This window comes from Calypte anna, chromosome 4A (assembly GCF_003957555.1).
Source record: "Calypte anna isolate BGI_N300 chromosome 4A, bCalAnn1_v1.p, whole genome shotgun sequence".
NCBI classification, from domain to species: Eukaryota; Metazoa; Chordata; class Aves; order Apodiformes; family Trochilidae; genus Calypte; species Calypte anna.
The window spans coordinates 6,543,796-6,567,898 of record NC_044248.1 but is presented as its reverse complement, the minus strand read 5'-3'; the positions used below and the strand labels follow the sequence as shown (position 1 = coordinate 6,567,898).

At 40.8% G+C, this 24,103-nt stretch overlaps 1 protein-coding gene across 4 annotated transcripts in view; it reads left to right on the top strand.

The window, feature by feature from the left end:
* Nucleotides 1–3,408: 3,408 nt before the first annotated feature.
* PROM1 (prominin 1) overlaps nt 3,409–24,103 on the top strand; it is a 57,189-nt gene continuing 36,494 nt past the window's right edge. For all 4 annotated transcript variants that reach the window (XM_030449885.1, XM_030449882.1, XM_030449884.1 and 1 more), the window contains exons 1-2: nt 3,409–3,628; nt 21,930–21,988. In XM_030449885.1, the coding sequence (XP_030305745.1) occupies nt 3,409–3,628; nt 21,930–21,988 (279 nt within the window). The remainder of the gene's footprint in view (nt 3,629–21,929; nt 21,989–24,103) is intronic.

Below are 24,103 nucleotides of genomic sequence, written 5' to 3'. Positions count from 1 at the left end.
ATGTAGAGTTAGATACTTCAGTAGGACTTGAAGTGAAATCTGGTGGTGTATCTCCATTTGTATCTGCAGCACAGGTAGTGTCCTTTCAGCTTCAGTAGTGTCCTTATCTTAAAACTGCAATTTCTGCCTTTGTTAATATATAAATTCACATTTCTAGCAAGTGATTATTTTACTGTATGAAGAGGGTATTTTCATAGTGGTTTATCTGCTTATTTGTACAGTGAGATATTTTGGTATTTTATTGTAATTTTGTATCCCTTAACTCTTGGAATCAAGGCTCAGCCACCACATGTGAACTTTTTTCCTGACACAGTGAGTTGTTTAAAATGTGCTTGAAAAATCTCCACACAAATGAAGCTTTATTTAGAAAAAGTGTTCAAACTTTTTTTAAGAAAATCAAGGGGAACTGTACTGCATCAAACTTGCACAGTCTTTGCTGGTGTCATTGAGACAAAATATTTTTTTTTCTACTTAGTTTTGGTCTTGTTATGTGTTGTCCTGTAGAGTTTTTGTAGATCTGGTAATTAACTACATCCTAAGCAATGTTCAGTTTTTGACCAAAACTACATTCATCCCAAGAAAAATAGGTGCATAAAAGAAAATTCCACCAAAAATACCCCCTAGGCTGAAGAAACTTGTCTAAAATAAAAATTAAAGGAGGAAAAAAATAATATTTTGGACCTGGCCTTCCCCACCCCTTCATTAGTGAACAAAACATTATTTTTCAGGTAGGAAAATACTCATGGTTTGATGTGTTCTAAGCTGCTATGCTTCTGTGTGGAGCATCATATTTCAGAGTGGTTTCTAACAGTGACTTTTTGAATAAGGCTTGGATAATTCTGCTATTCATAGCATTATTACCTGGTCATTCTTCTTGGGTTTTGCTAGCCATGAGAAAGGGAAAGATGGATCTGTGTTTTTTCTTCTTAATCAGGCTTCAGAGAAACAAAACTGTCTCTAGTTCTTTGATCTGGTCTTGGATTCCTTTATTCCATCATTTTCCATCCAATTCCACCCAATTTTCTTGATTTTGAGCTATCCTGTGAATGCAGCAGGGGCTACTAAACAAGGCTGCAATGGTTTCTTCCAAGTCAACACTGCTTTTCAGAAAGGTGCCCTGTGTTTTATTGGAGACTATAGATCATGGGAGTCTTAAGTCTCAAATGTACAGATTTTTAAGTCTTTTGTCTTCAGCAGGTCTTTTACTTGGAAGCACATTGGAAGTCCAAGTATTGGTGTGGAATTGGGCTGCCTGAGCCTGGGAGGCACTTAGAATCATAGAATTGGCTGGGTTGGAAGGGACCTCAGAGATCATCAAGTCCAACCCTTGATCCACTCCCGCTGCAGTTCCCAGCCCATGGCACTGAGTGCCACACCCAGTCTCTTTTGAAATATCTCCAGACACGGAGAATCCACTACTTCCCTGGGCAGCCCATTCCAATGTCTGATCACCCTCTCCGTAAAGAAATCCTTTCTAATCTCCAACCTAAACCTCCCCTGGCACAGCTTGAGACCCTGCCCTCTTGTCTTGCTGAGAGTTGCCTGGGAAAAGAGCCCAACCCCCCCTGGCTCCAACCTCCTTTCAGGGAGTTGCAGAGAGTGATGAGGTCTCCCCTGAGCCTCCTCTTCTCCAGGCTGAACACCCCCAGCTCCCTCAGCCTCTCCTCATAGGGTCTGTGCTTAAGTCCCTTCACCAGCCTGGTTGCCCTCCTTTGGACCTGCTCCAGGACCTTGATATCCTTCCTAAACTGAGGGGCCCAGAACTGGACACAGGACTCAAGCTGTGGCCTCACCAGGGCTGAGTACAGGGGCAGAATCCCTTCCCTGGACCTGCTGGCCACGCTGTTCCTGATCCAGGCCAGGATGCCATTGGCCTTCTTGGCCACCTGGGCACACTGCTGGCTCATGTTCAGCTTCCTGTAAATCCATACTCCAAGGTCCCTCTTGGGTCCCTCTTGCATTATTTTGCTGCCATTCTTGAAGGTGAATAGTCTGGGCTTCAAAGTGGAGATTGAAAACATTTCCATGTAGATAGGGCTGATGAAAAAAAAAAAAAAGGCAACAGAGGTACAGAAGCTGATGTGCCGAGCAAAGGCAGCTTGTGCTGAGTGCTCCTCAGGCATGAGCAGTGGGTTCCCAGATGTCCCTACCAGTTGTGCTCTGGTGGATCAGCAAAGATCCAAAGTTAAAAAGGGACAGTTTTGTTTGGTTTTTTGGGTTTTTTTTTTGGTTTTTTTTGCCTTTTTCCTTTACAGGCCACTGTGGCTCATGCTGAAGTGAGGGAGTCTTACCTAACCCCAGGTAGATGAAGGTGTAGTTGTTTAGTTGGAAACCCAGGAGGGTTTCTGTTTCTTATGTGGTGGCTGCTAAAACTGCTGTGTTTTTGTAGATTCAGAACATTCTTAAACAGATGTGTAAGCATCCAAAGTCATCTCAACTTTCCCAAGCTTTGAATAAAAATTGTTGACTTCTCCCCTTTCCCAAGAACTACTTTGAGATGGTTTGAATTAATAGAAATTACTGACACCCATTGCTGCCTGTCAGAAGGGTGAATTTTTTTCTGTTTGTTTTTATTAACTTTTCAGTGATTAATTATTTCTTTCCTCAGTACTGGAGGATGATTAGGAGGAGCTGGCATCTTCAGTCCTTCTTTGAGGTGGAATCTGTGGCCTTAACTCTGAAACACATCAGAAAGGTGACATCTGTTAGGCCACAGACAGGGAAGGAAAGTGAAGTCCTATAAACAGGAAGATTGTAGATTAAAGCTGGAAGGTTTTACTGAAAGGTTGAGATTAAAGAAACTACAGGATGTGACTTGTAGTAATTGCTATCAACTATGGTAACACCAGGTGGCTGATTAAACTGTGTAACTTTTGTGACATGACGTATTGTACTTTGTCAGAAGTGCAATCCATACATTATTGCTTTGGTTTTGTTTCCCTTGGAGCTGTCCCAGTGTTCTGCTTTGCTTGTTTTTGAAAACTCACTGACCTGGAACTGTGTGCAATTGTTTTTTCCCCCTCTTTCAGCAACAATGTCTGTAGTACACTTTATTATACACAAACCTCAATTTTATTTTATTTTTTTTTCTTTTCTATCCTATCTGGCTTGCTTGTACAATTACTGATCAGTTTCCACAGAAAATTACAGTTTACCTTTTACTTTCTTGTTTTCTTGCACACACCCAGATGAGCTCTGTTTTGTTTTTGCCAGAGGTGATGCCCTGAGTCCTTCCCAGAAGAGGCTTCTGTACCACTCCAGAGCAAGAATACCTGAAGAATAAAAGGTGTGAGGGCACACCAGTGTTTCCTGGCTAGAAACCTAACCCCCAAGTGAATGTGTTGAAGATTCCTAGACTTGGTGGAAAAAAAAATCTCTCTACCTCCAGTTTTATGAATACTGCTAGCCATGGCTGTGGAACTCTGGTTGCTGCTCCTGCTGTTTTGTGGAAGTACTGTTTCAGAGGTACAGCCTTTATACAAACTGCCTCCTGGGACTTTGGATTTTGGATTTGTACCATCCAAGACGTATGATACAGGTGCATACCATGAACCTGGGCCAATAGGAATTTTGTTTAAAACAGTACATGCATTCCTCTACTTAGTGCAGCCAAATTCTTTTCCACAAGGTAAGTAGATAAATGTCTTTTTTTTTTTTAAATAGAGACTTGGGACTGATGCATTGATCCATTGTAGGTGCTAAAATCATCATCTGGAACTTAATGATGTGAAGGGATTTGTTAGTAGCTTGTGTTCTAGCCTGGAAATCTATAGTTTTATATCAACTAACACTTTTCTGCTAAGCATGGTGTGTGTATGGGGTTGTCAATGAAAATGAAATGTTGGTGAAATTTCACAATTTTCACAGCTGTCACTGCATTTGAGGCTGTGCTTAGAAGCATGGGTTAGGCATAAACCATCAACTGCTTTGTATTTAATACCAAATCCCTGAGAGACAGCTCTGAGATTACATATTATGATAAACACCCAGGTGGTTGTAATATTATGAGATTTAGCTTAGGAAATGGAAACTTAGCAAGTGAAGTAAATTTCATGCATTTCCACATCTGTGCATCCACAGGTGAGTTTTATATAAGGGCAGTTCCATTACAGAGCCCCATCTAGCTTGTTCCTTTGTGAGATGACGTTAAGACTTGAAACTGCATTTGTATTGCTGAGATTTTTTTTCCATTCCTTTCCTACCAAATTGTCTCTTCTAAAGAAAAAGACATCAGAGAAGTATGTGCTTATTGAGGTTGTGTTGATTAAAAGGTGCTTTGGGGAATTCTGTGTGTTTGTGGATGGTGTAGTTCAATTTTCCAATATTTGTTTTGTTTGATTTGTTTATTTTATCTTAAAATAAAATACTAATTTTTTTTTTAGTAGTACTGGCATTTAAAATCATATTGAGGTGAAGTTTTTAATAATATATAGGAACAGCTTTGGTTTGGTTTTGTTTCCTTGTAGAGGTTTATCTTTAGCTGTGTATAAAAAGCTTGTATTGCTTTGTGATACATCTGTCAGTTTTAATATAAAAAACCTTTAATAATTTAAAATCTCATATAAATTATTTGATTGCATGTCTTTATGATACCTGTGAACTATGACTTGCTGGGATTTTTGGCATTTATTCAATAGCTGTGAAAGAATGAGTTCAGATGAACACCTGAGTGAATGGATTCTATTTAGAGAGGTGCCTGGAGTCCCAGGTGTTAACCTGGAGAGAAGAAAAATACCCAAAACCTGGGCTGTTACCTGCAGGTTCTGTCTTCTGACAGGTCCTCACACAAGGTGTAATGAAGGCAAGTGCATGAAGTTGACAGGAGTGTCACCTTTTTTTTGGCCTTTCCTCCCTTTACCCATGCAGATGTTTGCCTCTCTGTGAGAACTTCTATTTTAGGATTGTCATTTGCCTTCATTCTGCCTAAAGCCCTGCTTGAGTATTTTGTTCTCTTAAAATTACGGAAACTTCATTTCAGTGAGATGCTTATTTGTTTTTATATCAACAGGAATCTGCTTTTTAACCTCATGTCCAATTTATTATTATGTGTCCTAAGCATGTAAATAATTACTGAGTACAGAATTTATGATGATGATTATAGTCCTGTGGGATTGCTTCCAGTAAGTTCTGCATGTCTTGTGTAATCCAGCATTAAAGAGAAAAGAGACATCCAGAAGGAAATCACCTGCTCTCAGCTTGTAGACTCTGATCATCTCATACCTCTCCTTCCTTCCTCACAGATGCTTTTTGCCAAATCAGCTATTTTTAGAAGTTTGGCTTTCAGTGTTTGCATTAGGTAAAGACCTTTTCCCATACCCCCAACATCCCTCACTGCAAAACACAGATTTGATGGGTTGTGTTGTTTGAGTCATACCATTTAATTGGTTAATCCCCATAATCTCTTTTGCCATATGTTGTTCTATTTTCACATTCAGTGTATTAATGGTGTAGTTATATATTTGGTTGGTTTGTTTAGGTTTTTTTCTTTTTTTTTTTTTTAAACTGCCAACTTGAAATAGAGTTAAATCTGATTCAGAGGTGAAAATAAACAGAATCACAGATGGGCACAGAAGGCAAGTCCTCTGATGGTTCTGACTCAAAACTTCATCATTCTGATTAAGCAGAGGCTTCAGAAGAATTAGCTCCAAGATGATGCCCCAGTGTATTGCATAGAAACAGAACATACAGGAGAAGAGTGATTCCTGTGCAGCAGTTCTAGACCTTTGATCTTAGTGGACTTCAGTTTTTTTTGTTCTTGGTATTTGTTTTTCCAATCTACTGCTAGGAGTAAGCTGGGAGGAAAAAGAGTGACATGATTCTCTAATTGCATGTAAATGTTTCTGCCTTTGAAAGTCATTTTTGGGTTTGCAGGGATGCCCTTGATGGAGCTGAGCAAGTTGCAATATATATAACTTTGGTATTCCTTCAGTCTCAAGTATGCCTTTTAGGAAGAAAACCTTTTAGCATGGTGAAGCAAAATGTGAAGTACACCTTAGGCTTTGGGAAGTTTTTCTGCAAGTGATTTCATGCTGCTAAGCCTTAACATTTATTTGAATATTCTTGTAGGTTACTTAAAACTTGAAAGGGGTCATTTAATTTATTTATTTAAAGAAAAAAAATAGTCAATAAATGGTTTGTAAGTTGTTTTTTGTTTTAGTTTTAGTTAAATCTTGAGTGAGTAATTATTTACTCCTAAATTTGTTAGTGGCATACAATTTGGACATACACCTTAATCTAAGTTTAGATTTAGTAGGTAATGTATTAGTGAGATTTAATATAGTATTTGAATAAAACACAGTAACAGGACCAGGAGAAGGCACTGTAACTCCTGAAGTATTTTGTTTGTTTGTTTGTGGGTGTTTTCTAAATTGCTGTATCTTTCAAGACCAGCAGTATGGTCTTTGGATATGGCAAGTGAACTGGGATATCTGATTGCAGTGCTTCAGTGAGTGTGAATAGAGTCTGCTTTCAGCTCCACCAGTTGAATACTTTCATCCTCACTAGATGATGTACTGGTGTAAATGGGAGTGCATTTACTCCCATTAACTGTTATGCAGGGAAGCAACCTCTGATCTGGTTAATGGTACTCTGGAGTGGAAAAGACTTTGCTTGGTCACTGGGTTTGCTTCCTGAGGCTCAGTAGGTCACTTGAATCTTGCTGTGCCTTGATTTCTCCATTTGTAAAATTAATGTAATGGTGCTGCTGCTCCTTTGGTTGAGGGCACTTCAGGATAGAACATAATTGTGCTTTACACTTAGAAGCAATAGACAATAACAGAAAAATTACCAGTTGCTTTTTTCACTCAGGTAAGAGGACATCTACCAAAACAAATTGCCCATTTTTCTCTTAGAATTTATCATGAACTGTAGAGAAATGAACCAGGTGCCTCGAATTGCCAGTGAGTGGGTGTGAGTCCACCTGTGCCTGATTAGGACAGGCCCCTATTGGGCATGAGCAAGACCAGGGGGCCAATAAAGGTGGGACACACACCCACAGAGCAGACCTCAGCTCACTCTTGTGTGAGGCATGGAGAGGCCAGCAGCTCGTCGAGCCTCTGGAGCAAGAAAGGCTCTTCCCGCTACACTTCAACCTTGGAAGCGCTGTGTGGTGGCTGGAGTCCTGGAAGAGGCCAGCAGCTTGTCGAGCTTCAGGAGCAAGAATGGATCCTCCCGCTACAATGAACCTAAGTGTTTATTAATATAGTTTAGTAGCTTCATGGTTGTCACCTGGTGCATGTCACCTGTTGTGTTGTGTGACCTTCAGATGTCAACTTGGGGCAGTGAAGGCATGGCCAGTGTGGTCCTTTGGCTCCTAGGAGTATCTTAGGATGGCTTTGTCTCTGTTGCCATGGAAACCAGTTGTTGCAGAAAGATGACATCAATCTGAGATTCCACTTGCCAGCAGAATGTGCACAGCAAATTGTTGGCTTCCCAGCTTGCTCTTGTAATGAAAATAGGAAGTTTACAAAGGAACCAAACTGGGATTAGAGCTCCTGCTCCTATTTTTAGGTGAAACAAGGCAAGAACTTGCAGTCCTGTTTACCTTACTCTGCTGGAACATAGTGCAGGACCACTGTGCTACCTACATGGAGTTACAGTCGCTTTGTTTCAGCTTATGCTTTTTATTCTGGATCAACCCTGTGCAGCTGAAGCAGGCATAAAACTTTAACATTAAAATCAACTGTTGAATGCAGTTATTTCCTGGGCAAATATACTATGAAGAGTGAAACATACTGGTTGCCTGTGAGGAACAAACTGGTTTTTAGACCTGGAGTGTACCTTTCAATTTCTGCTCTCTGTGGAGTCTCACTTGAACAGTTTGAACATGAGACAGAGGAGCAGAGATTATTTGAATGCAAAGTCACATCTCTGGTCCCCTTTGGTCTTCCTTTGGTCTTCCTTTCTCCTTACCTGGTCAGCTTGTAAAGCAGCTGGAAATTGTGGAGTTCAGCAGATCAGTTTTGTGTTCCCCATCTCTGCAATTAATGTCTCACCTGAGAGTATTCAGCAATTTCATCATTCAGCAATAAAAACTGCATTTTATACAATGTTTTCTTGTTAACCTGATGTGAGAACAGTGTATTTCTACCTAGTGTAGCTGTAATAGAAAATGCATATGCAAACCCCTGGTTTTATAGGTAGGTTTGAACTCTTAGGATATTGATTTAAAAAAAAAATACTGGCTGTGTGGGATGTGATGTTCCAAAGCAACTAATCAAAACACTTTATCACCCTCTCACTGAAAGCCTCACTAAGTCAGGTTGGTTTTTTTTCTTTTTTTTTTGCTCTGTAGAACAAACTTCTTTGCCTTTTTGTACCTATTTATGGCTAGGTTGCCTGTTCCTACTTCAGTTTTGCTTCCTGGTAGTAATAAATCTTTCACAGCTCCCCAAGATGAAAAATCCATACATCTTGATATTGCAGCAGCTGAGCTGAGCTCAGAGATGTTGTAGTGGGTAAATGCACTTCTGGTTTTCAACTTGGGACTTTTCCTGGGAGCATTGGGTATATCTGCAACACCTCTGCCTCTGATTTATGTGCAGATGCTGCAGATCAGCAACATAAGGTACTGCCCAGTTACCCCAAGCAATTATGAGCTGTTACCTATAAATGTATATACATATAAATGTAAAGAACAGTGTCCTTTTTGCAGTTGTGTGGTCTCAGTTGTAGTGTGGGAGTCAAACTGCCCTGATGTGGTTAGAGTGCTCTTCTGAGCTGGTGTTTGACAACTGCTGGTGTTATCTGGGTTGGTTTTCTTCAAGTTTACATCCTGGAGTTGGGTTGGGAGCACAGTGACAAGTGTTGGTGCAAGAATTGAGGAAGAGCAAGACCTGAATATTAGGAAATCAGCTGTTAGATGGGCAAAGCTGCAGTGGGACATGACAATTTTAATCAGCTGGCACTCTCCTCACCACTGAGGTTTTTTTCCAGCACTGTGGCTAAGCTGTGCTGTAGATTTAAAGGAGTAGCTGAAATGTATGTATATAAAAAAATGCAAGTTTCAGTGACAGTGATTTTATGTAGCATGTTAGTGGTGGTGTCATCTGGGTGGAACTGGGGAAAGGAGACTTCCAGCACTCCTTTACTTGGCAGTTCAATGTGTACAGTGAAGGAGATTTGTTTAACATCAGAAATACTGGGGAAGATGGAGTAGGAAGGAGATAGGAGATGAGTTTGCCTAAATTCTCTGCCCACTTGTATACATTTAAGGAGATGGTGCTTAAAAAATCATTGCTCATTTCATGCTGGGAAGTTGAGATGCTCTACTTGCTGACATGCCCGTGTTAATAAGGAACACTGAGAACATTTCTGAAGCAGATTTAAGGCTGTTTTGTTGTTTTGGTTGTTTTTTTTAAATGTTCTTAGACATCAGAAGAGTAATTCCTTTCCCCCTGAACTATCCCAAACTCCAGACTGTCGCAACAGATTACTTATGAAAAGGGCTTTTTTAGTAGAGAGGGAGGGGTGAGGTTTTAGGGAGGGGAGGCTCATCCAGATTATCTCCTAGAGGCTACTGCAGCAAAACCCCAGTGACAGACATGAACACTTCTCTGATGTCTTCCTGCCCAATTTTTCTGGATTGCATAAACAAGGCTTCTCTTTTACAGACAGGTGTTAAGTGGAAAGTGTGCAAGTCATTTTTAATCAGGGTAGCATGGCTGAAATTAGGAAGTCGTGCACTATGCACACATCTGGAATCCTTTCTCTACAGAATATTCTCAGTGCTTGCCCTGATCTGGTTTAATACTCCCTGCCAGCTGTGCCTAGGAGAAAAAAATTGGAATTGGAATTCCAGTTGGAATTGGAAAATGACAACCCAGCTTCCCAGTTTCAGCACTGTTAGGACAGAAGGGAGAAAGTAATGAAAATGAACATTAAGTGGGGTTTGAGGGAGTTGGATGACTTTCTGGAAGGAGGTTGTTCAGAAAGTGATTCTGCCCCTGTGCTCAGCCCTGGTCAGGCCACACCTTGAGTCCTGTGTCCAGTTCTGGGCCCCTCAGCTCAGGAAGAATATCGAGGTCCTGGAGCAGGTCCAAAGGAGGGCAACCAGGCTGGTGAAGAGACTCGAGCACAGATCCTATGACGAGAGGCTGAGGGAGCTGGGGGTGTTCAGGCTGGAGAAGAGGAGGCTCAGGGGAGACCTCATCACTCTCTCCAACTCCCTGAAAGGAGGTTGGAGCCAGGGGGGCGTTGGGCTCTTTTCCCAGGCAACTCTCAGCAAGACAAGAGGGCAGGGTCTCAAGTTGTGCCAGGGGAGGTTTAGGTTGGAGATTAGAAAGAATTTCTTTAGGGGGAGGGTGATCAGGCATTGGAATGGGCTGCCCAGGGAAGTAGTGGATTCTCCATCCCTGGAGATATTTCAAAAGAGACTGGATGTGGCACTCAGTGCCATGGGCTGGGAACTGCAGCTGGAGTGGATCAAGGGTTGGACTTGGTGATCTCTGAGGTCCCTTCCAGCCCAGCCAATTCTATGATTCTATGAAAGGGCATTGCAGCTGTGGGAACAGTCTGGAGGGCACCTCAAGCAGTGCTGTCTCTTAGATTAGAAGAATAAATGAAATGAAAAAGGTTTTTGTGGTGTTGAGACTCAGTTCGAACTATTTCTCAGACCTAAACTGCTTCCCACCCCTTCCAAATTAGTCAAGTATGTCCTATCTCTCTCTTGGCAACACTTTTTGATATATGGGTTGGTCATTTTCTGGGTGAAGTACTGAGCTGGGTCAGGAAACCTGCTCATAGTTGTAGCATGGGCAATGCCAGGCCAGTGTTTAAAATTGTCCTGACCCTGTTTTGTTTGTGAATGGACATTAATGAACACAAGGCGTAACCAAAGAGCTGACGAGCAGCATTCCTAAAGCGCAGGGGGTGAGTTCTGGGTGCAGCTAAATAAATCCAGGGGTGCCAACTACAAGGAAAGGAGGGGTACAGGGTTATATTGTGACAGAAATTGGCCTTGTGGTTTATCATTCTAGGTACAGGAGCTTCATTGTCAGGGTTTGTATATTTTTTAAAGAAAAAAAAGCAGAAGTACCATGTCCTAAAGATGCATGTATCTAGATATTAGAGCTACTCCATGTGGTGTGAGTATTGCAGGTAGGGAAATTATTCAGGTGTGTTGGATGTAGCATGGTGTCTGTGTGCCTCCAATTATAGTAAACCTTATGGTCAGCTCTGTGTGCACTCATTTTTCCTAACTTCTCCAAGATTGACTGTCCAATGTAGTATCTTCTAGCAGAGATAAGCAACTTGGTCATAGAATCATCATAGAATCATAGAATTGGCTGGGTTGGAAGGGACCTCAGAGATCATCGAGTCCAACTCTTGAACCACCATTGCGGTTGCTAGACCATGGCACTGAGTGCCACATCCAGTCTCTTTTGAAATATCTCCAGGGACGGAGAATCCACTACTTCCCTAGGCAGTCCATTCCAATGGCTGATCACTCTCTCCGTAAAGAAATTCTTTCTAATCTCCAACCTAAACTTCCCCTGGCACAACTTAAGACCCTGCCCTCTTGTCTTGTTGTTGGAAGTCATCTGGCAAAAGAGCCCAACCCCCCCTGGCTCCAACCTCCTTTCAGGGAGTTGTAGAGAGTGACGAGGTCTCCTCTGAGCCTCCTCTTCTCCAGGCTGAACAGCCCCAGCTCCCTCAGCCTCTCCTCATAGGGTCTGTGCTCGAGTCCCTTCACCAGCCTGGTTGCCCTCCTTTGGACCTGCTCCAGGACCTCAATCTCCTTCCTGAGCTGAGGGGCCCAGAACTGGACACAGGACTCAAGCTGTGGCCTCACCAGGGCTGAGTACAGGGGCAGAATCCCTTCCCTGGACCTGCTGGCCACGCTGTTCCGGATCCAGGCCAGGATGCCATTGGCCTTCTTGGCCACCTGGGCACACTGCTGGCTCATGCATGGCTCATCAGATCCTAAGTTTTGCCCTTCAGATACCAGTGCACAGTCACAGGGAGCACCATGTGAAGAAGGCAGTTTGGGTTTGGTTTGTCTACAGAGGGAGGGACACAACAAGTCAGGAAATCTGAATCACTAAAAGCATGAAATTTATTGGGGAAATTTATTTATCTCCAGATTTGAGATACCCACAGCATGTTGTAGGGTGAGAAGCAGGATGGAGTAAGTTTTAGATCAGCCATATTCTCTGATACCACGTATCATCTGTGAACCTCTTGGAAGCTTATCTGTGGCTACAAATATCTTGGGGTTTTTCAGGGCACTTTTCTGAGGCTCCATGATTTTTCTGGCTTAAGAATGGCAGCTACTCATCTGTCCATCCCCCATTTGACTTTTCCAAGTTTATTCATCCCTCGTTCTCTAACTTGGAGTTCATGGAACTGACTGGAAGGAAGAGGGGAGATGTCACTGACCTTACTGAAATAACATTTTCACAAGCCTCTAAGGGACCTTTCAATCCCATCCCTATCTTGGCTGCTATGAAACACTTTGAGTTAATCAAAGAAGCTTCTGTACAGATCCTGTCTGTTAGTGGAAAACCAGTGATTTGACTTTCTCTTTTCTTTGTTTTTGACCATCATAATTAGGTAACATTAGCCTAGCCCTCTCATTCTTTGTCTGACAATTTACTTATAATGTTGTTTACAGAACAACAGACTCCTAGGTCTTGCTCATTGATGACTTTTTCTTGAATGGTGTCAGCCAAAGTACCAAGAATTTGATAGACATTAGTAGCAAATCTTCTTTCTGCAATCCTCATGTTCAGTGTTTAATTATGAGAACTGTATTTTTTTTCTTCCTCTCAGTATTTGGTGCTTCTCACAATGCTTTTTGTAACATTTAGATCTTAACAAAAATGATACTTTTCCTCAGTGAATATGTGCTATTCAAAAGTAAATGTACAAGTATTAATTTGAGTGGGTTTTCAAACATTCTTTTAACATTTCTTTTAGCAATATTAAAATCTTCCCATATTGGTATTAGAGATTTTGAGTATACTTCTTCAAGTTACCATCTTGTTAGAATAGAAACCAGCTGCCATGAATGAAGCTATGGTAGTTTAAGTTTCCTAATCAGTATGTAGATACATATATTGGTATTAGGATATATGTACATCTTAGTGTAAGCTTACCAGTTACAAAAAACCCCACAAACTGGCTTTGAATCTTTTTTGCAATATGCAGAGACATTTCTTCTCATCTAAAACCAGTTGTGATTAAATCACGATTTGTCTTGCGTCATAACATAGTCAATATCTTTCTTTTCTCTGAAAATATAGCAAATTATTTTATTTTTGGGAACTGTGAGCAGTGATTAGAGTTGTGAGTGTGAATGCTCTTACTACTAAGTGTTGCTTTGGGTGTTTAACTCAGCAGAAAGATACCTGGGTGTACCTGTAAAGAACAAAACCAAATTTTCTTCAGAGTAGCAACCAGAACTTTTGCTTTGATTTTTCAGTAAAGCTCTGATCTCTGCAGTACTTGGAACCAATATGCATGCCCCATTTATCCAACATGGAAAACTGTGATCCTTGCAGAAATGGGAAAACAAAGAGGGGATTTTGAGGGATCCCAGGGAAGCTGTCAGAATGCCCATCACTGAGCTGATTAGAAGCTGGTCCCAGCAGGGCTCCAGTGTCATTCCCAGGTATCTGTGTTCTGATGTCCCAATATCTCAATTAATGCAATTTAATATTCTGGCTTGTTCCTACACTCTAAATGCTTCTTGCTTTGATCCAAGATAGAAATCAGTATCTCTGCACTAACCACACTACCAAGAAGTTGCTGGGTCTCTGCAGAGTGCTGAACCAGAGCAGCATATCCACTGCACCAAATTAAATCTTAGCCTATAATCTGTTGTAAATCCTTACCAGATGGTGGCCTAGGGAGAACTTTAGGTAGCTGCAAACAAAGTAAGTAGCAAAAAATAGCTGCTGGGGCACAAAGAGTGTGCTACAGAAGTTTTGTTGCCTTCAGAATGCAGTTTCCTAGTGGAATGCTTCTTCAAAGCTTTCTGCTTAACTTTGTGTCTGTGTGATATATGCAAATTTATTGCAGCCTCCTAAGCAAAGATTTTTTTCGAAAGGCTTCTCGCTTTATGTTCTTTTTCCAAAACCTCAGCAAGAACAGAACTTTCTTTGTAGCAAAGAACAACTACAAAGTCCCTTCAAAGGTTATTTTCAAAGGAGAAATCTTTCATTCTAGGTGTCCTGTAACAGTGAATATTGTGGCTATTTCTTTTTTTTATTTTTCTTTCAAACCTTTCCCTGACCAGGCTCTTTAATGTTGATAGAAAGCAGAATGGGCTTAAGCAGAAAATGTGACTGCTTTAAGGGAATAAAGTGAAGTTTGGGGCAGCTGGAAGGTGTGACAGTTTTCTGTGCAGTATTTAAATTATCCATTTGGCCTTCCTGCCTCTTAACAACCTTGAGGAAGCTAAATTCATAAAACCTCCATTGTTTCATTCGTATTATTTTTTTTAGGAAATTTGGAACATTCTGTATACATGAGTGAAGTTTGTTACAGCAGTGAATCAGATAATAATGTCATTTCTTCTGTGCTGTGTTGTACTTTTTGTCAGAAAGGGTGCACAGATGATCTCCTCAGTGTTATGTTTTGCTTCCTGCAGCCTTCTCCTTCATCTGTTGCTGCTCTGCAGTTCCTCATCTTCATCACTGTGCTTATTCCAAGCTGTCCTCTAGGTAATGCTCACCCTGCTGTGAGCACTCCTAGAGTTTCAGTCCTGCTCCTACCTGCTCATCTCTTCATCACCTCCTTCAGATTCCAGCCCTGCCACCCCCCACATTGACCCCCAGCCCATCCAGTCCAAGCCAAGACTCATTTCTAGGTGGTCCAGTGGCCTGGCCTTTCAGCTATGAATAAAAGTGCTTTACAAGTCTCTCATTTGCTGTGGTTTTGTTTGTGTCACAATGTGTTGCTGGAGTTTGAGACAGAGCCAAGGTGAGCTGTAGGAGAAGGATTTTGCTTTCCTTTTGATCAACGTGCAATTAAAGAGAGATGGAGAACAGGAATGGGGAGCAATCCTGAGGATGAGAGGAAACAGCAGACTGAAGGGAGGAGAGGGTGAAAAGGCAAATTGCTGTAGTAGATGAGATGAGAAGTTTAAAATACTTCAGCTGTTTGGTACTTATTTGTCATTTTTTGCCTCTGTTAAAACAGGTTCTTCCAGGTAGTGTAGAAGAACAGGTTCTTGGGCTCCATCTCCCATGTCAGTGGTGAGGTACAGCACAAGGGTCCTTTCTTATCTGCCTTTTTCTCTTGGCTAAAGGCAGGGCTGATGGGTTAAGGTTGGTTTTTGCATGTTATTTCTTTGGTCCTTGTGAATAGACAGGTGATTGGACAGAGAATTTTCATCTTTTCTGATGTGTAAGTAGGGGGTCTTGTGTTTGGGCTTCAGAAGTGAGGGAGGGAAGAAAGGAAAAAAAAGGAAAAAGGAAAGAAAAAAGGAGAGAAAAGGAAAAAGGAAAGGAAAAAGAGAAAAGGGAAAAGGGGAAGGAAAAGGGAAAAGAAAAAGGAAAGGGAAAAGAAAAGGAAGGGAAAAAGGAAAAGGAAGGGAAAGGAAAAAGGAAAGGAAAGGGAAAGGGAAAAGGAAAGGAAAAAGAGGAAAGGGAAAAGGGGAAGGAAAAGGGAAAAGAAAAAGGAAAGGGAAAAGGAAAGGAAGGGAAAAAGGAAAAGGAAGGGAAAGGAAAAGGAAGGGAAAGGGAAAAGGAAAGGGAAAAGGAAAGGAAAAAGGAAAGGACAGGAAAAAGGAAAGAACAGGGGAAAGGAAAGGAAAGGGGAAAGGAAAGTAAAAAGGAAAGGGGAAAGGAAAGGGAAAAGGGAAGGGAAAAGGAAAGGAAAAAGGCAAGGAAAGGGGGAAAATAGGGGAAAGGAAAGGAAAAGGGAAAGAAAAAAGGAAAGGAAAGGAACACTCCAGTCTCAGTGAATGGATTATGTGCACTAAAGGGGTCTCTTACTGTGTGGTCTCTGCACCAGAGTTCATGGTGGATTCTTGATCCTTCAGGCATCAACACAGCAGAGCTCCTGCCTTGCTCTGCAGTGGGACCAGGGCCAAGGTAGGGACTGGAGGAGTGAGCTGAGCTGCCAGGTAGTTGTGTGGAAGTAGAGAGGAGGATGCTGAATTTCTGCTGATGGAGACCTCTTCATTGGGAACTCAACCGAATTGTATAGCTGGAGACTTTCTGGCTATGGGAAGAAGCCAAAGACCTCCTCAAGTCAAAGCAAGTGTTTTAACATGTCAATAAAGTGAACTTGGTGCAGAACTTGCGATAAGATGCTTGAAAGATTTTTATCTCTAATGTAAGTCTGTTACAGCTTTTCTGGTTTTCTTAGACTTGCAAGAGGTATTCATTAGTCATAATTAGAGAGGAGAAAACCCCACAATCTTGAAGTACTTTTAATTTGTTAATTTCATACTAATTATTACTTTTTTATGGCACTAAATGTGATCAGGCTGACTGGGAGAGATGCTAAGTGTGTGAGTGGTCCATTTACAGATGAAGGGGAATGGGATGAAATAACCATTAGAATCAGGTACTATTAAAGCAGTTATTAATTTATCATGTATGTTGTCTACATAATTCTTCCCTGGTCTGAAAACTCTCCATTCAGTGCAACATGAATGCTTCAGTCATGGTTCTTATGGATTCCCTTGAAGTCCTTTTCACAATACAAGCCTAATATATTATATTACACATAAAAAGATAAATTAATTTCTGGCATAATTTGATTAATGCTGGAGTTGCACTGTAACTGTATGGACTCAATGGAAGCTGAAGCATAGCATTCCCATGGGTTTTACTCCCAAGTGTTTTCCTGTCACCTAAATTTGTAAAGTGCTCTTTTCAGAAGAATTTGTAGCTAATTTATCTTGGTATTTAATAACCAGACAGCTTATTTTTAAACCTCTGTTATTTTTGCTATCCCTTTCTCTAGGGTAGCTCTAAGAAGCAAGCCTAGTGCATTTTCTTATGTGGGTAATGGGATATTGGGTGTATGGACACAGTACACACACAGTTCAGGAGTTCCTCATTCTATTTTCTTAACTGGGGCTTCTCAGAAGTGCTTAATATTTCAACACAAAGTGCCCTGGCAAATTAAGAGTTCATCTGGCTAGTTAGATTTAGCAGGGCAGATGGCATTTCACATGTATCATGAGAGCAGGAAGGAGGCAGAACAAAGCAGTAATGTAATTAGCTGTGTAAATGAGCCTCACAAAGTAAATCTCTTTAACCCCAATGATAAAATGTGTTCTCTGCTAAAGCCTTGGATTACTGGCCCTGTGAAACAATGTGTGCAGCTGGCCAAGCCAAGATTTCAGAAGTAATCCCATTAATTTGAAAATAGAGGACACCAATTTTTATTGTGTCTTCCTAGCACTTTTATATTGGAAACAAATCACCCTCAGGGTGGTGATCTACCAGTAATGCAGAAGAGATTCATGGGGAGTTATCTTAGTTCAATTTTAAATAAAAATTTCTTTCAGTACAAACAGAGATGGAGATACTCCAGCTGGGGAGGGAAGATGCTTCGTAAAAGCAAACCAGAATCAAAGACTGAATTAATTGTGAATCTTTCTTTACTGTGCTACAGTGAGCTGTGGAATCCTGACTGAAAACTTGATGTTTACACAGAACCTGCACAGAATCTTCCCCTGCTTACCCCTAAAGTGCTGCAATAGTACCCATGATTGCTGAAAAAATCCCAACAGGGAGATTCTTGATGCTCAGACCCAGTAAGGAATATTTGTGCTTGCCCTGCAGCTAATCTCACATTCAGTTAGAAGCAGAATTATTATTTATTTTTTCATACCAATATAAGACTTCCAGATTTCATTTGAAATGAATTAACTGGCAATGTGTCTCATCCAGACTATTGAAATAGTAAATCCATGGCAATGTCTAGTCAGTCACTGTGTGCTGCCTGGTGAAAGAAACACCTTGGAAAGTCACCTTACTTCTAAAAATCATTACAAAGTAATATAAGTAGTAAATCTTTATTCAGCAAGGAAATCTCACTTTCTGGAAAATTAATGTTAAAAATGGGCTGTGTAATACTGACTGCTTTGCAGTGTGTGAGCCTTTATCATTCTCACTATAACTTAATCCATGTCAGAAATTTTTGTACCTGTTTTCAAGCTTTCTTATTTATTATGAACCTGAAGGTGTTTTGTTTTCTGATGAACAGGCTTTAGAGCCTCTAAATTTGAAAAACACGTGGAAAGTGTTGTTTTCTTCATCAATTTGTCATAGTTTATTCAGGTTATTTTTTGGTTTTTTTGTCTGTCAGGCTGTAAATTATGGAAAGAGTATAAATAAAAACTGTGAATTGGGAACATTCTGAGTGAGTAACCAGAGCAGCTTTGGGGGTGTTTGTTCTGGGTGCTTTTTCGGTTGGTTTTGGTTTTTTTGGTTGGTTGTTGTTTGGGTTTGTTTTATTTTTTTGTTGGGTTTTTTTTTTTGTTTTCCTTAAAGTATTGGATGTTTTTCTTGGAGAAACTCAAGGACCTGGACAGAAATATGGACATGGCCGTAAGGAGCACGAGCAGGAGTGGTTGGACTGGATGGTCTCAGTGCATCCCTTTCAGCCTCAAGCTTAATCTGTTGCTCTCAAATATCCATACAGGTGTCCATAAATACCTAAGTGTGTGTAGATGTATGTAAAACATGGTGTTAAATGTTTTGTTTAATTTTCATTTTAATTTCTGATGAAGACAGACACTCAACTAGAAGACAGACACTCAACTAGAAGAATGGATAAAAACTTTCAACTTCTTTTTTAGATGAAGGGCTAGTGCTTTTGAAATGTTATCCTGATTCCTGGCACTAGGAAATCTATCAGTTTTATTATTCTGTCAATAATACAATTTAGCTTTCTTACATGTTTCCTCCTCTGTTCAATATTTTTTTAATAAAAAGTCATCATGATCGTAGGATAACTTTGGAACAGTTTACATCAGAAGGGACCTCTAAAGGTGATCAGATGAAATCTTCTTCCAGACCAAGATAAACCTCTGGGTTGCATCCTGGAAGTCAGGGCAGGTTGTTGGGGGTTCTCCTGCTTGGTTTCAGAGTAGTATCCAGGAGGGTGATGCCAAAGGGCTCAGGGCTGTGGGTGCAGTGTTTGACCACCCACCCAAAGATGGTCTCTGCAGCTTCCTGTCACTGAGGATCCCAGAAGCTGTTCCTTTTTCTTCTGTTCTATCACATTCTGCTTAAAGTTGGTGGAAATTGCTCTTTAGGAGCTGTTCTGTGGTGTGGTGTCACATGGTGCTAAATGGTTGAATAAATGTGTAAACAAGTGGGTTATTTTACCCCTGTTCTTCTCCAGCTTGTTAAAAGGCATCTTAACATCATCTAGTGGTAGAGCCATCATCTAGTGGTAGAGTCAGTTCATTGCATTATGTATTTTATATTATTTATTATATTATATTATTCATATTATTATATTATTTATATTATGTTCATTGCATTCTGTATTTTATGCACTGGTGTTAGGTACATAGGTACACCTGGTTGTAGGTACATAGCTATAAACAAGAAGAAAGAAGTACTACTTTTGATGAAGAAATAATAAATACATAATAAATACATAATACATACATAAATACATAAATAAATACATAATGTGAATTACATTTTGGGGGGTTTGTGCAGTTCTGCCTCACTTGTGTGTGTATCTCCTTGCTGCTGGAACTCCCTGAGAAACAGGGATGCTGCCCGGGCATGGGCTTGATAAGGAGAGGAATCTCTTGGTCCTTGTGTTTAAGATGTCTCAGACATCTTGGATCAAGGCTGTGGTGCCCATGCAGGGGAAGGGATCTGCCCAGGGCTCTCCCAACTCTCAAGGTTTGAAAGGATTTGTGGGCTTTGCAACTCTTTTGTTCTTCGTGGATGCTTATTCTACAAATGTTTAAGGTCTAGTGCTACTACTGAGGGATTCACCCTTATCTTCTGTCACCTGTGGCCTTACCAAAATGAGGTTGCCTCACACAGAGTCCCTGATCATCCACTGCCACCACTCCTGCATTTTAGAATATCCCACCTGTGGATGATGTGCAGCTTTACATTCCTCTGATAAGTTAACAGATAATTTTTTTTTAATTTTTCTTTTTAATTGGCAGTCTTGCTGGCTGCCTTGCAGGGGATGTCTTCCCTGAAACAGCAGCTGTTGTCTCACTGTTGTGCATTTTCTTTCCATTTTTCCACGAGGAACTCTCCAGGAGCTCTTCAGCTTGCAGATCAGTCAAGTCCTCACTCTCTCTGTAGGGTGCTGGGGAGGGAGGACCATGGGTGGTGTTGGCTTAGGGGTTTATTTTCCTGGGCCAGATTCAGGGTTAGATTTAGACTAGATAGTAGGAAGAATTTTATTACTGAAAGAGTAGTTAGGTGCTGGAACAGGCTGCCCAGGGAGATGGTGGAGTCAGCACCCCTTGAGGTATACAAAAACTGTGTAGATGAGGCATTTCAGGACATGCTTTTAGTGGGCATGGTGATTTTTATTTTATTTCGTTTCATTGTATTTTTTTTTTATTTGGGGAGGGGAATCTTGAGGATTGGATGCAGTGAGCTTAGATCTTCTCCAATCATAACAATTTTGTGATTAGAGAGGAATGAGATCACAGCCCCTGTGCACCCACTGAGCATATTTCACAGTACATACAAACTCTGAGAGGGCTTGAATCTTCTAGGAGGTGAACAGTTGGTTTTGAACCTACAAGTTTTTTATTGATCCACAGGCTGGGTAAATTACTGGAGGTTTTTCTCAGGTATGTTCAGTTGCATATGGGGTGACTAAGGATGGGGCAGCAGGACCATGAAGTGTGTGAAGAGGGGGGGCAGACTGCTCCTCCTTGAGGTGCTCTGTGCTCCTTCTTAATGTTCTTAAATTCTTCTTAAATTCTTCTTAAGTTCTTCTAAAATGCTCCTTCATCAGAGGAGACCAAAAGTTCAGACAGTTTTTTCTCCTAAGTGTCCAAATGCTTCTGCTTTTACCCAACCTAGCATGGAACTGCTGATACCCCATTGAGGCAGAGGATCTGCAGAGTTAGGGCTGCTCCTCTTCAAGCTCAGGATCTCGTGGAAAGGACCAAGAGCCAAATTTCCCAGTGTAGTTCCCATAGGGCTGGCAAAACCTGGATAAGAGGAGGCTGGCGATGTCTAAAAAGGGGATCCACTCATTGCAGCTGCTGGTGTTTACTGAAGCAAACTGGAGTGGTGATATGATATTTATAATATTAAGTGGCACTATTTGTGTACAACTTCTGCTTTCTCTTTTTTTAGTGGTTGCTGTATTTTGTAAGTTAGAAAGGACTGTGCCAGAATGAGCTGCACACACAGTGATTTGGCACCTGTGAGGCTTTCTGATTTGTTTTGGCAGTGTTGCCTATTCCCATGCTCAGTCTGTTGATCCAGTGACACACACACACAAAAAATGTAAAGATTAGGGTAATATTGCCAAGAAGGCCTTCCTCTTTATACTGTCCAGTCAAGAAATTATTAATAACATGCTTGTTTGTGCACATTATCTGTTTAATTCCATATATATGGGTGTCTGTATGCCTGCATGTGTGTACTGGCTGTAGGCATGAGGGAAAGCTGATGCCTGGATTTGGTCCAAGTGATCAGTAAGTTTGGGATTCACTTTTAATAATGATTTTGTGGCACAGAGGATGACCTTGGAAAAGTCTTCACTGTATTTCAGTGGGAATTGATTAATTGACAGATAATCTGGATATCTTCCTGTGAGCTAGTGAAATATATTGTTTTTTTTAAACAAATTGTTGTTACTAGACAGGTTTATGGAAACACTTGCCTGCCTATCCTGTTGATGTTTATTCTTAATTTCATCTTGCCTGCCTAACAGTAGAGTTCATACCATCCTCTTTACCCATTTTAATTTTTTTATGTTGTTTAAAACTCTGGAATATTCTTGCTTATTTTCAGATCTCATCAGAAAACTTGCACAGCAGAAGCTTGGAAATACACAGGGTGATTATCAGAAGGTAATTTATCTGTGTGTATCTGTATAAAATAGTGAAAATTATTGCTTTGAAATTCAGTTTTGTTTCTAAGACAGGAAAGAGTATTTTAAAGCTATAGCAGCAGAATGCAAGAATGAAATTTGTGCATGGTGTGTATGATGGTTTCATGCAAAATTTGGGACTAAAACCTGCCAAAACTATTACAAAGAAAATTTCATAAGCCACTGTGAAGACTCTACAGATAGTTAAGGTTCACTTATAAATTCCAGCTGTTAACATGATTTGGGTGTGTTGCAGAAAGATTGAAGTCTCCTTGTATTAAAAAATACTGGTTTTATTTAAAAACACTTAGAAAGAACCATTACTGCTCAGCTCTCATGTTGGCTTCAGTTATTGTCCTCAAAAAGCTGCATTTTTAAGCTGGTTCTGGTGCCTTTGTAAACCCAAATTTCCATAGCTTAATTAGGAAGTACAGTTTAGTTAAGGTAGTGTGCTAATTCCATCAAGGATATTTCCCATTCTCTCCTTAGGTTTGTGATTATTCTGTAATAGTTGAAATTGGTAGAGTACCTGATGGCAAGAGAAGGTAGAACATCCCATGGATCTGATTTTAGGCTGTTCTCAAGGACAGTGCCCCATCCTTGAGCAGTGTCACCTGGAGAAGAGCACAGGTGACACAGGGTGGACTTGGTTGGCAGCATCTTTGGACCAAGCCATGAGACCATAGGTGTGAGGATAGTATTTAGCAACCACTGGGTAAGTGCAGAGAAATTGAGAGTAATTAGACAGCTGTAATCCTGCAGAGTGGAGACACTTGTTAAAAAACAGCATTAGGTGTGGTTAGGAAGTAAAACAGATAGAGGGCATTGATAGGTCCTAATCTTGGCCTGAATGCAATGGAAAGCTTGAAAATAAAATTTGAAAAAGGAAAATCTGTCAGGACAAATAGAGGGTCCCTCAGAAGACAGAAGAATCATTGAGAAGTAGCTGGGAAGGGGCCAGCGTGGCTGTAGATGTGGCCCTGGAGAATTTTCCAGGAGGAACAGAGAGCTGAGAATGTCACTGAAGGGTGTAGGTAAGTAGTTAGAAACATTACCTTTGGTTTATTCACTCAGAATCAGGGAGAATGGATTTGGAGTAGGATTGGTTCAAGAAATGTGTATAAGGATGATCTGGGAAACACACAGGTATTCAGAGGGGTTTGCTTAGCAAATTGATGGGAGGTGATGACTCCTTATAAATATATATGGAGAGTAAACCCCAGGAGGAAAAAAACCCTCCTATTTGGTCAAAAGAGAGTGCTATCACAGAAGCAAAAGTGGCCATGTGTACATCTGTGTAACTCAGTTCATCAAGCTCTAGGAACAGCCCTTCAGGAGCCAGAACAGGAAATCTGATTCTGATATTTTTCATGTTTAATTTCTCTTGTCGTTTTGCTTCTGTAATATTTTTTTAAACCTATTTGTAGAATATATTAGTGACCCAAGAGGCCCTTCCTACCTCTGTGCTGCATGTCCCTGTGTTCCCCCTTGGATTCTTCCCATCAAAATCTCCCTGGCAGGGGCAGCAATCTGCCAGGAGAGCCCAGCAGCTGCGTGCAGCTGTCCTGCTGACATTGCTCTGCTCCTGCTGGGAGATGTGCTTCCTTGAAATCTTTGGAACCATACTTGGTGTCCCAGATTTCTTAAAGGGGAGGGTAGGCTTTGGTTTTCCTCCTGTTAAAAGTGTAGTTTTAAATACTTTTTTTGAACATTTTTTGTAAAGAGGTGTGGTGCTGAAAACAAAAATCCCCAGGATTTGAGGATGTTTCTGATTCTCACACATTAGACATGGGTTGAGGGGTCTTGCTGTCTGCAGCTTGTCTGCTTCCCTTGGGTTTTCTACCTGTAAAAAAGGGGAAAGCATAATCAGCTGTGAACTTGTCATACAGGGATGAAGGGAAAAATACAAGAAATCCTGTTTGCATTGTGAAAAAACAAAGGGAATTCAAGTTCTGGAATTGCTGTCATTGAATATGTAGTTTTCAGTGGTTTTCTGAAATTACACATATGAAATCAGTTAAGGACCTGATAAATAGACTTCAGTCTTTCTCAAATGCCTTGTTTGGTTTTTTGGTAGGTTTTTTTTTTTATTTTA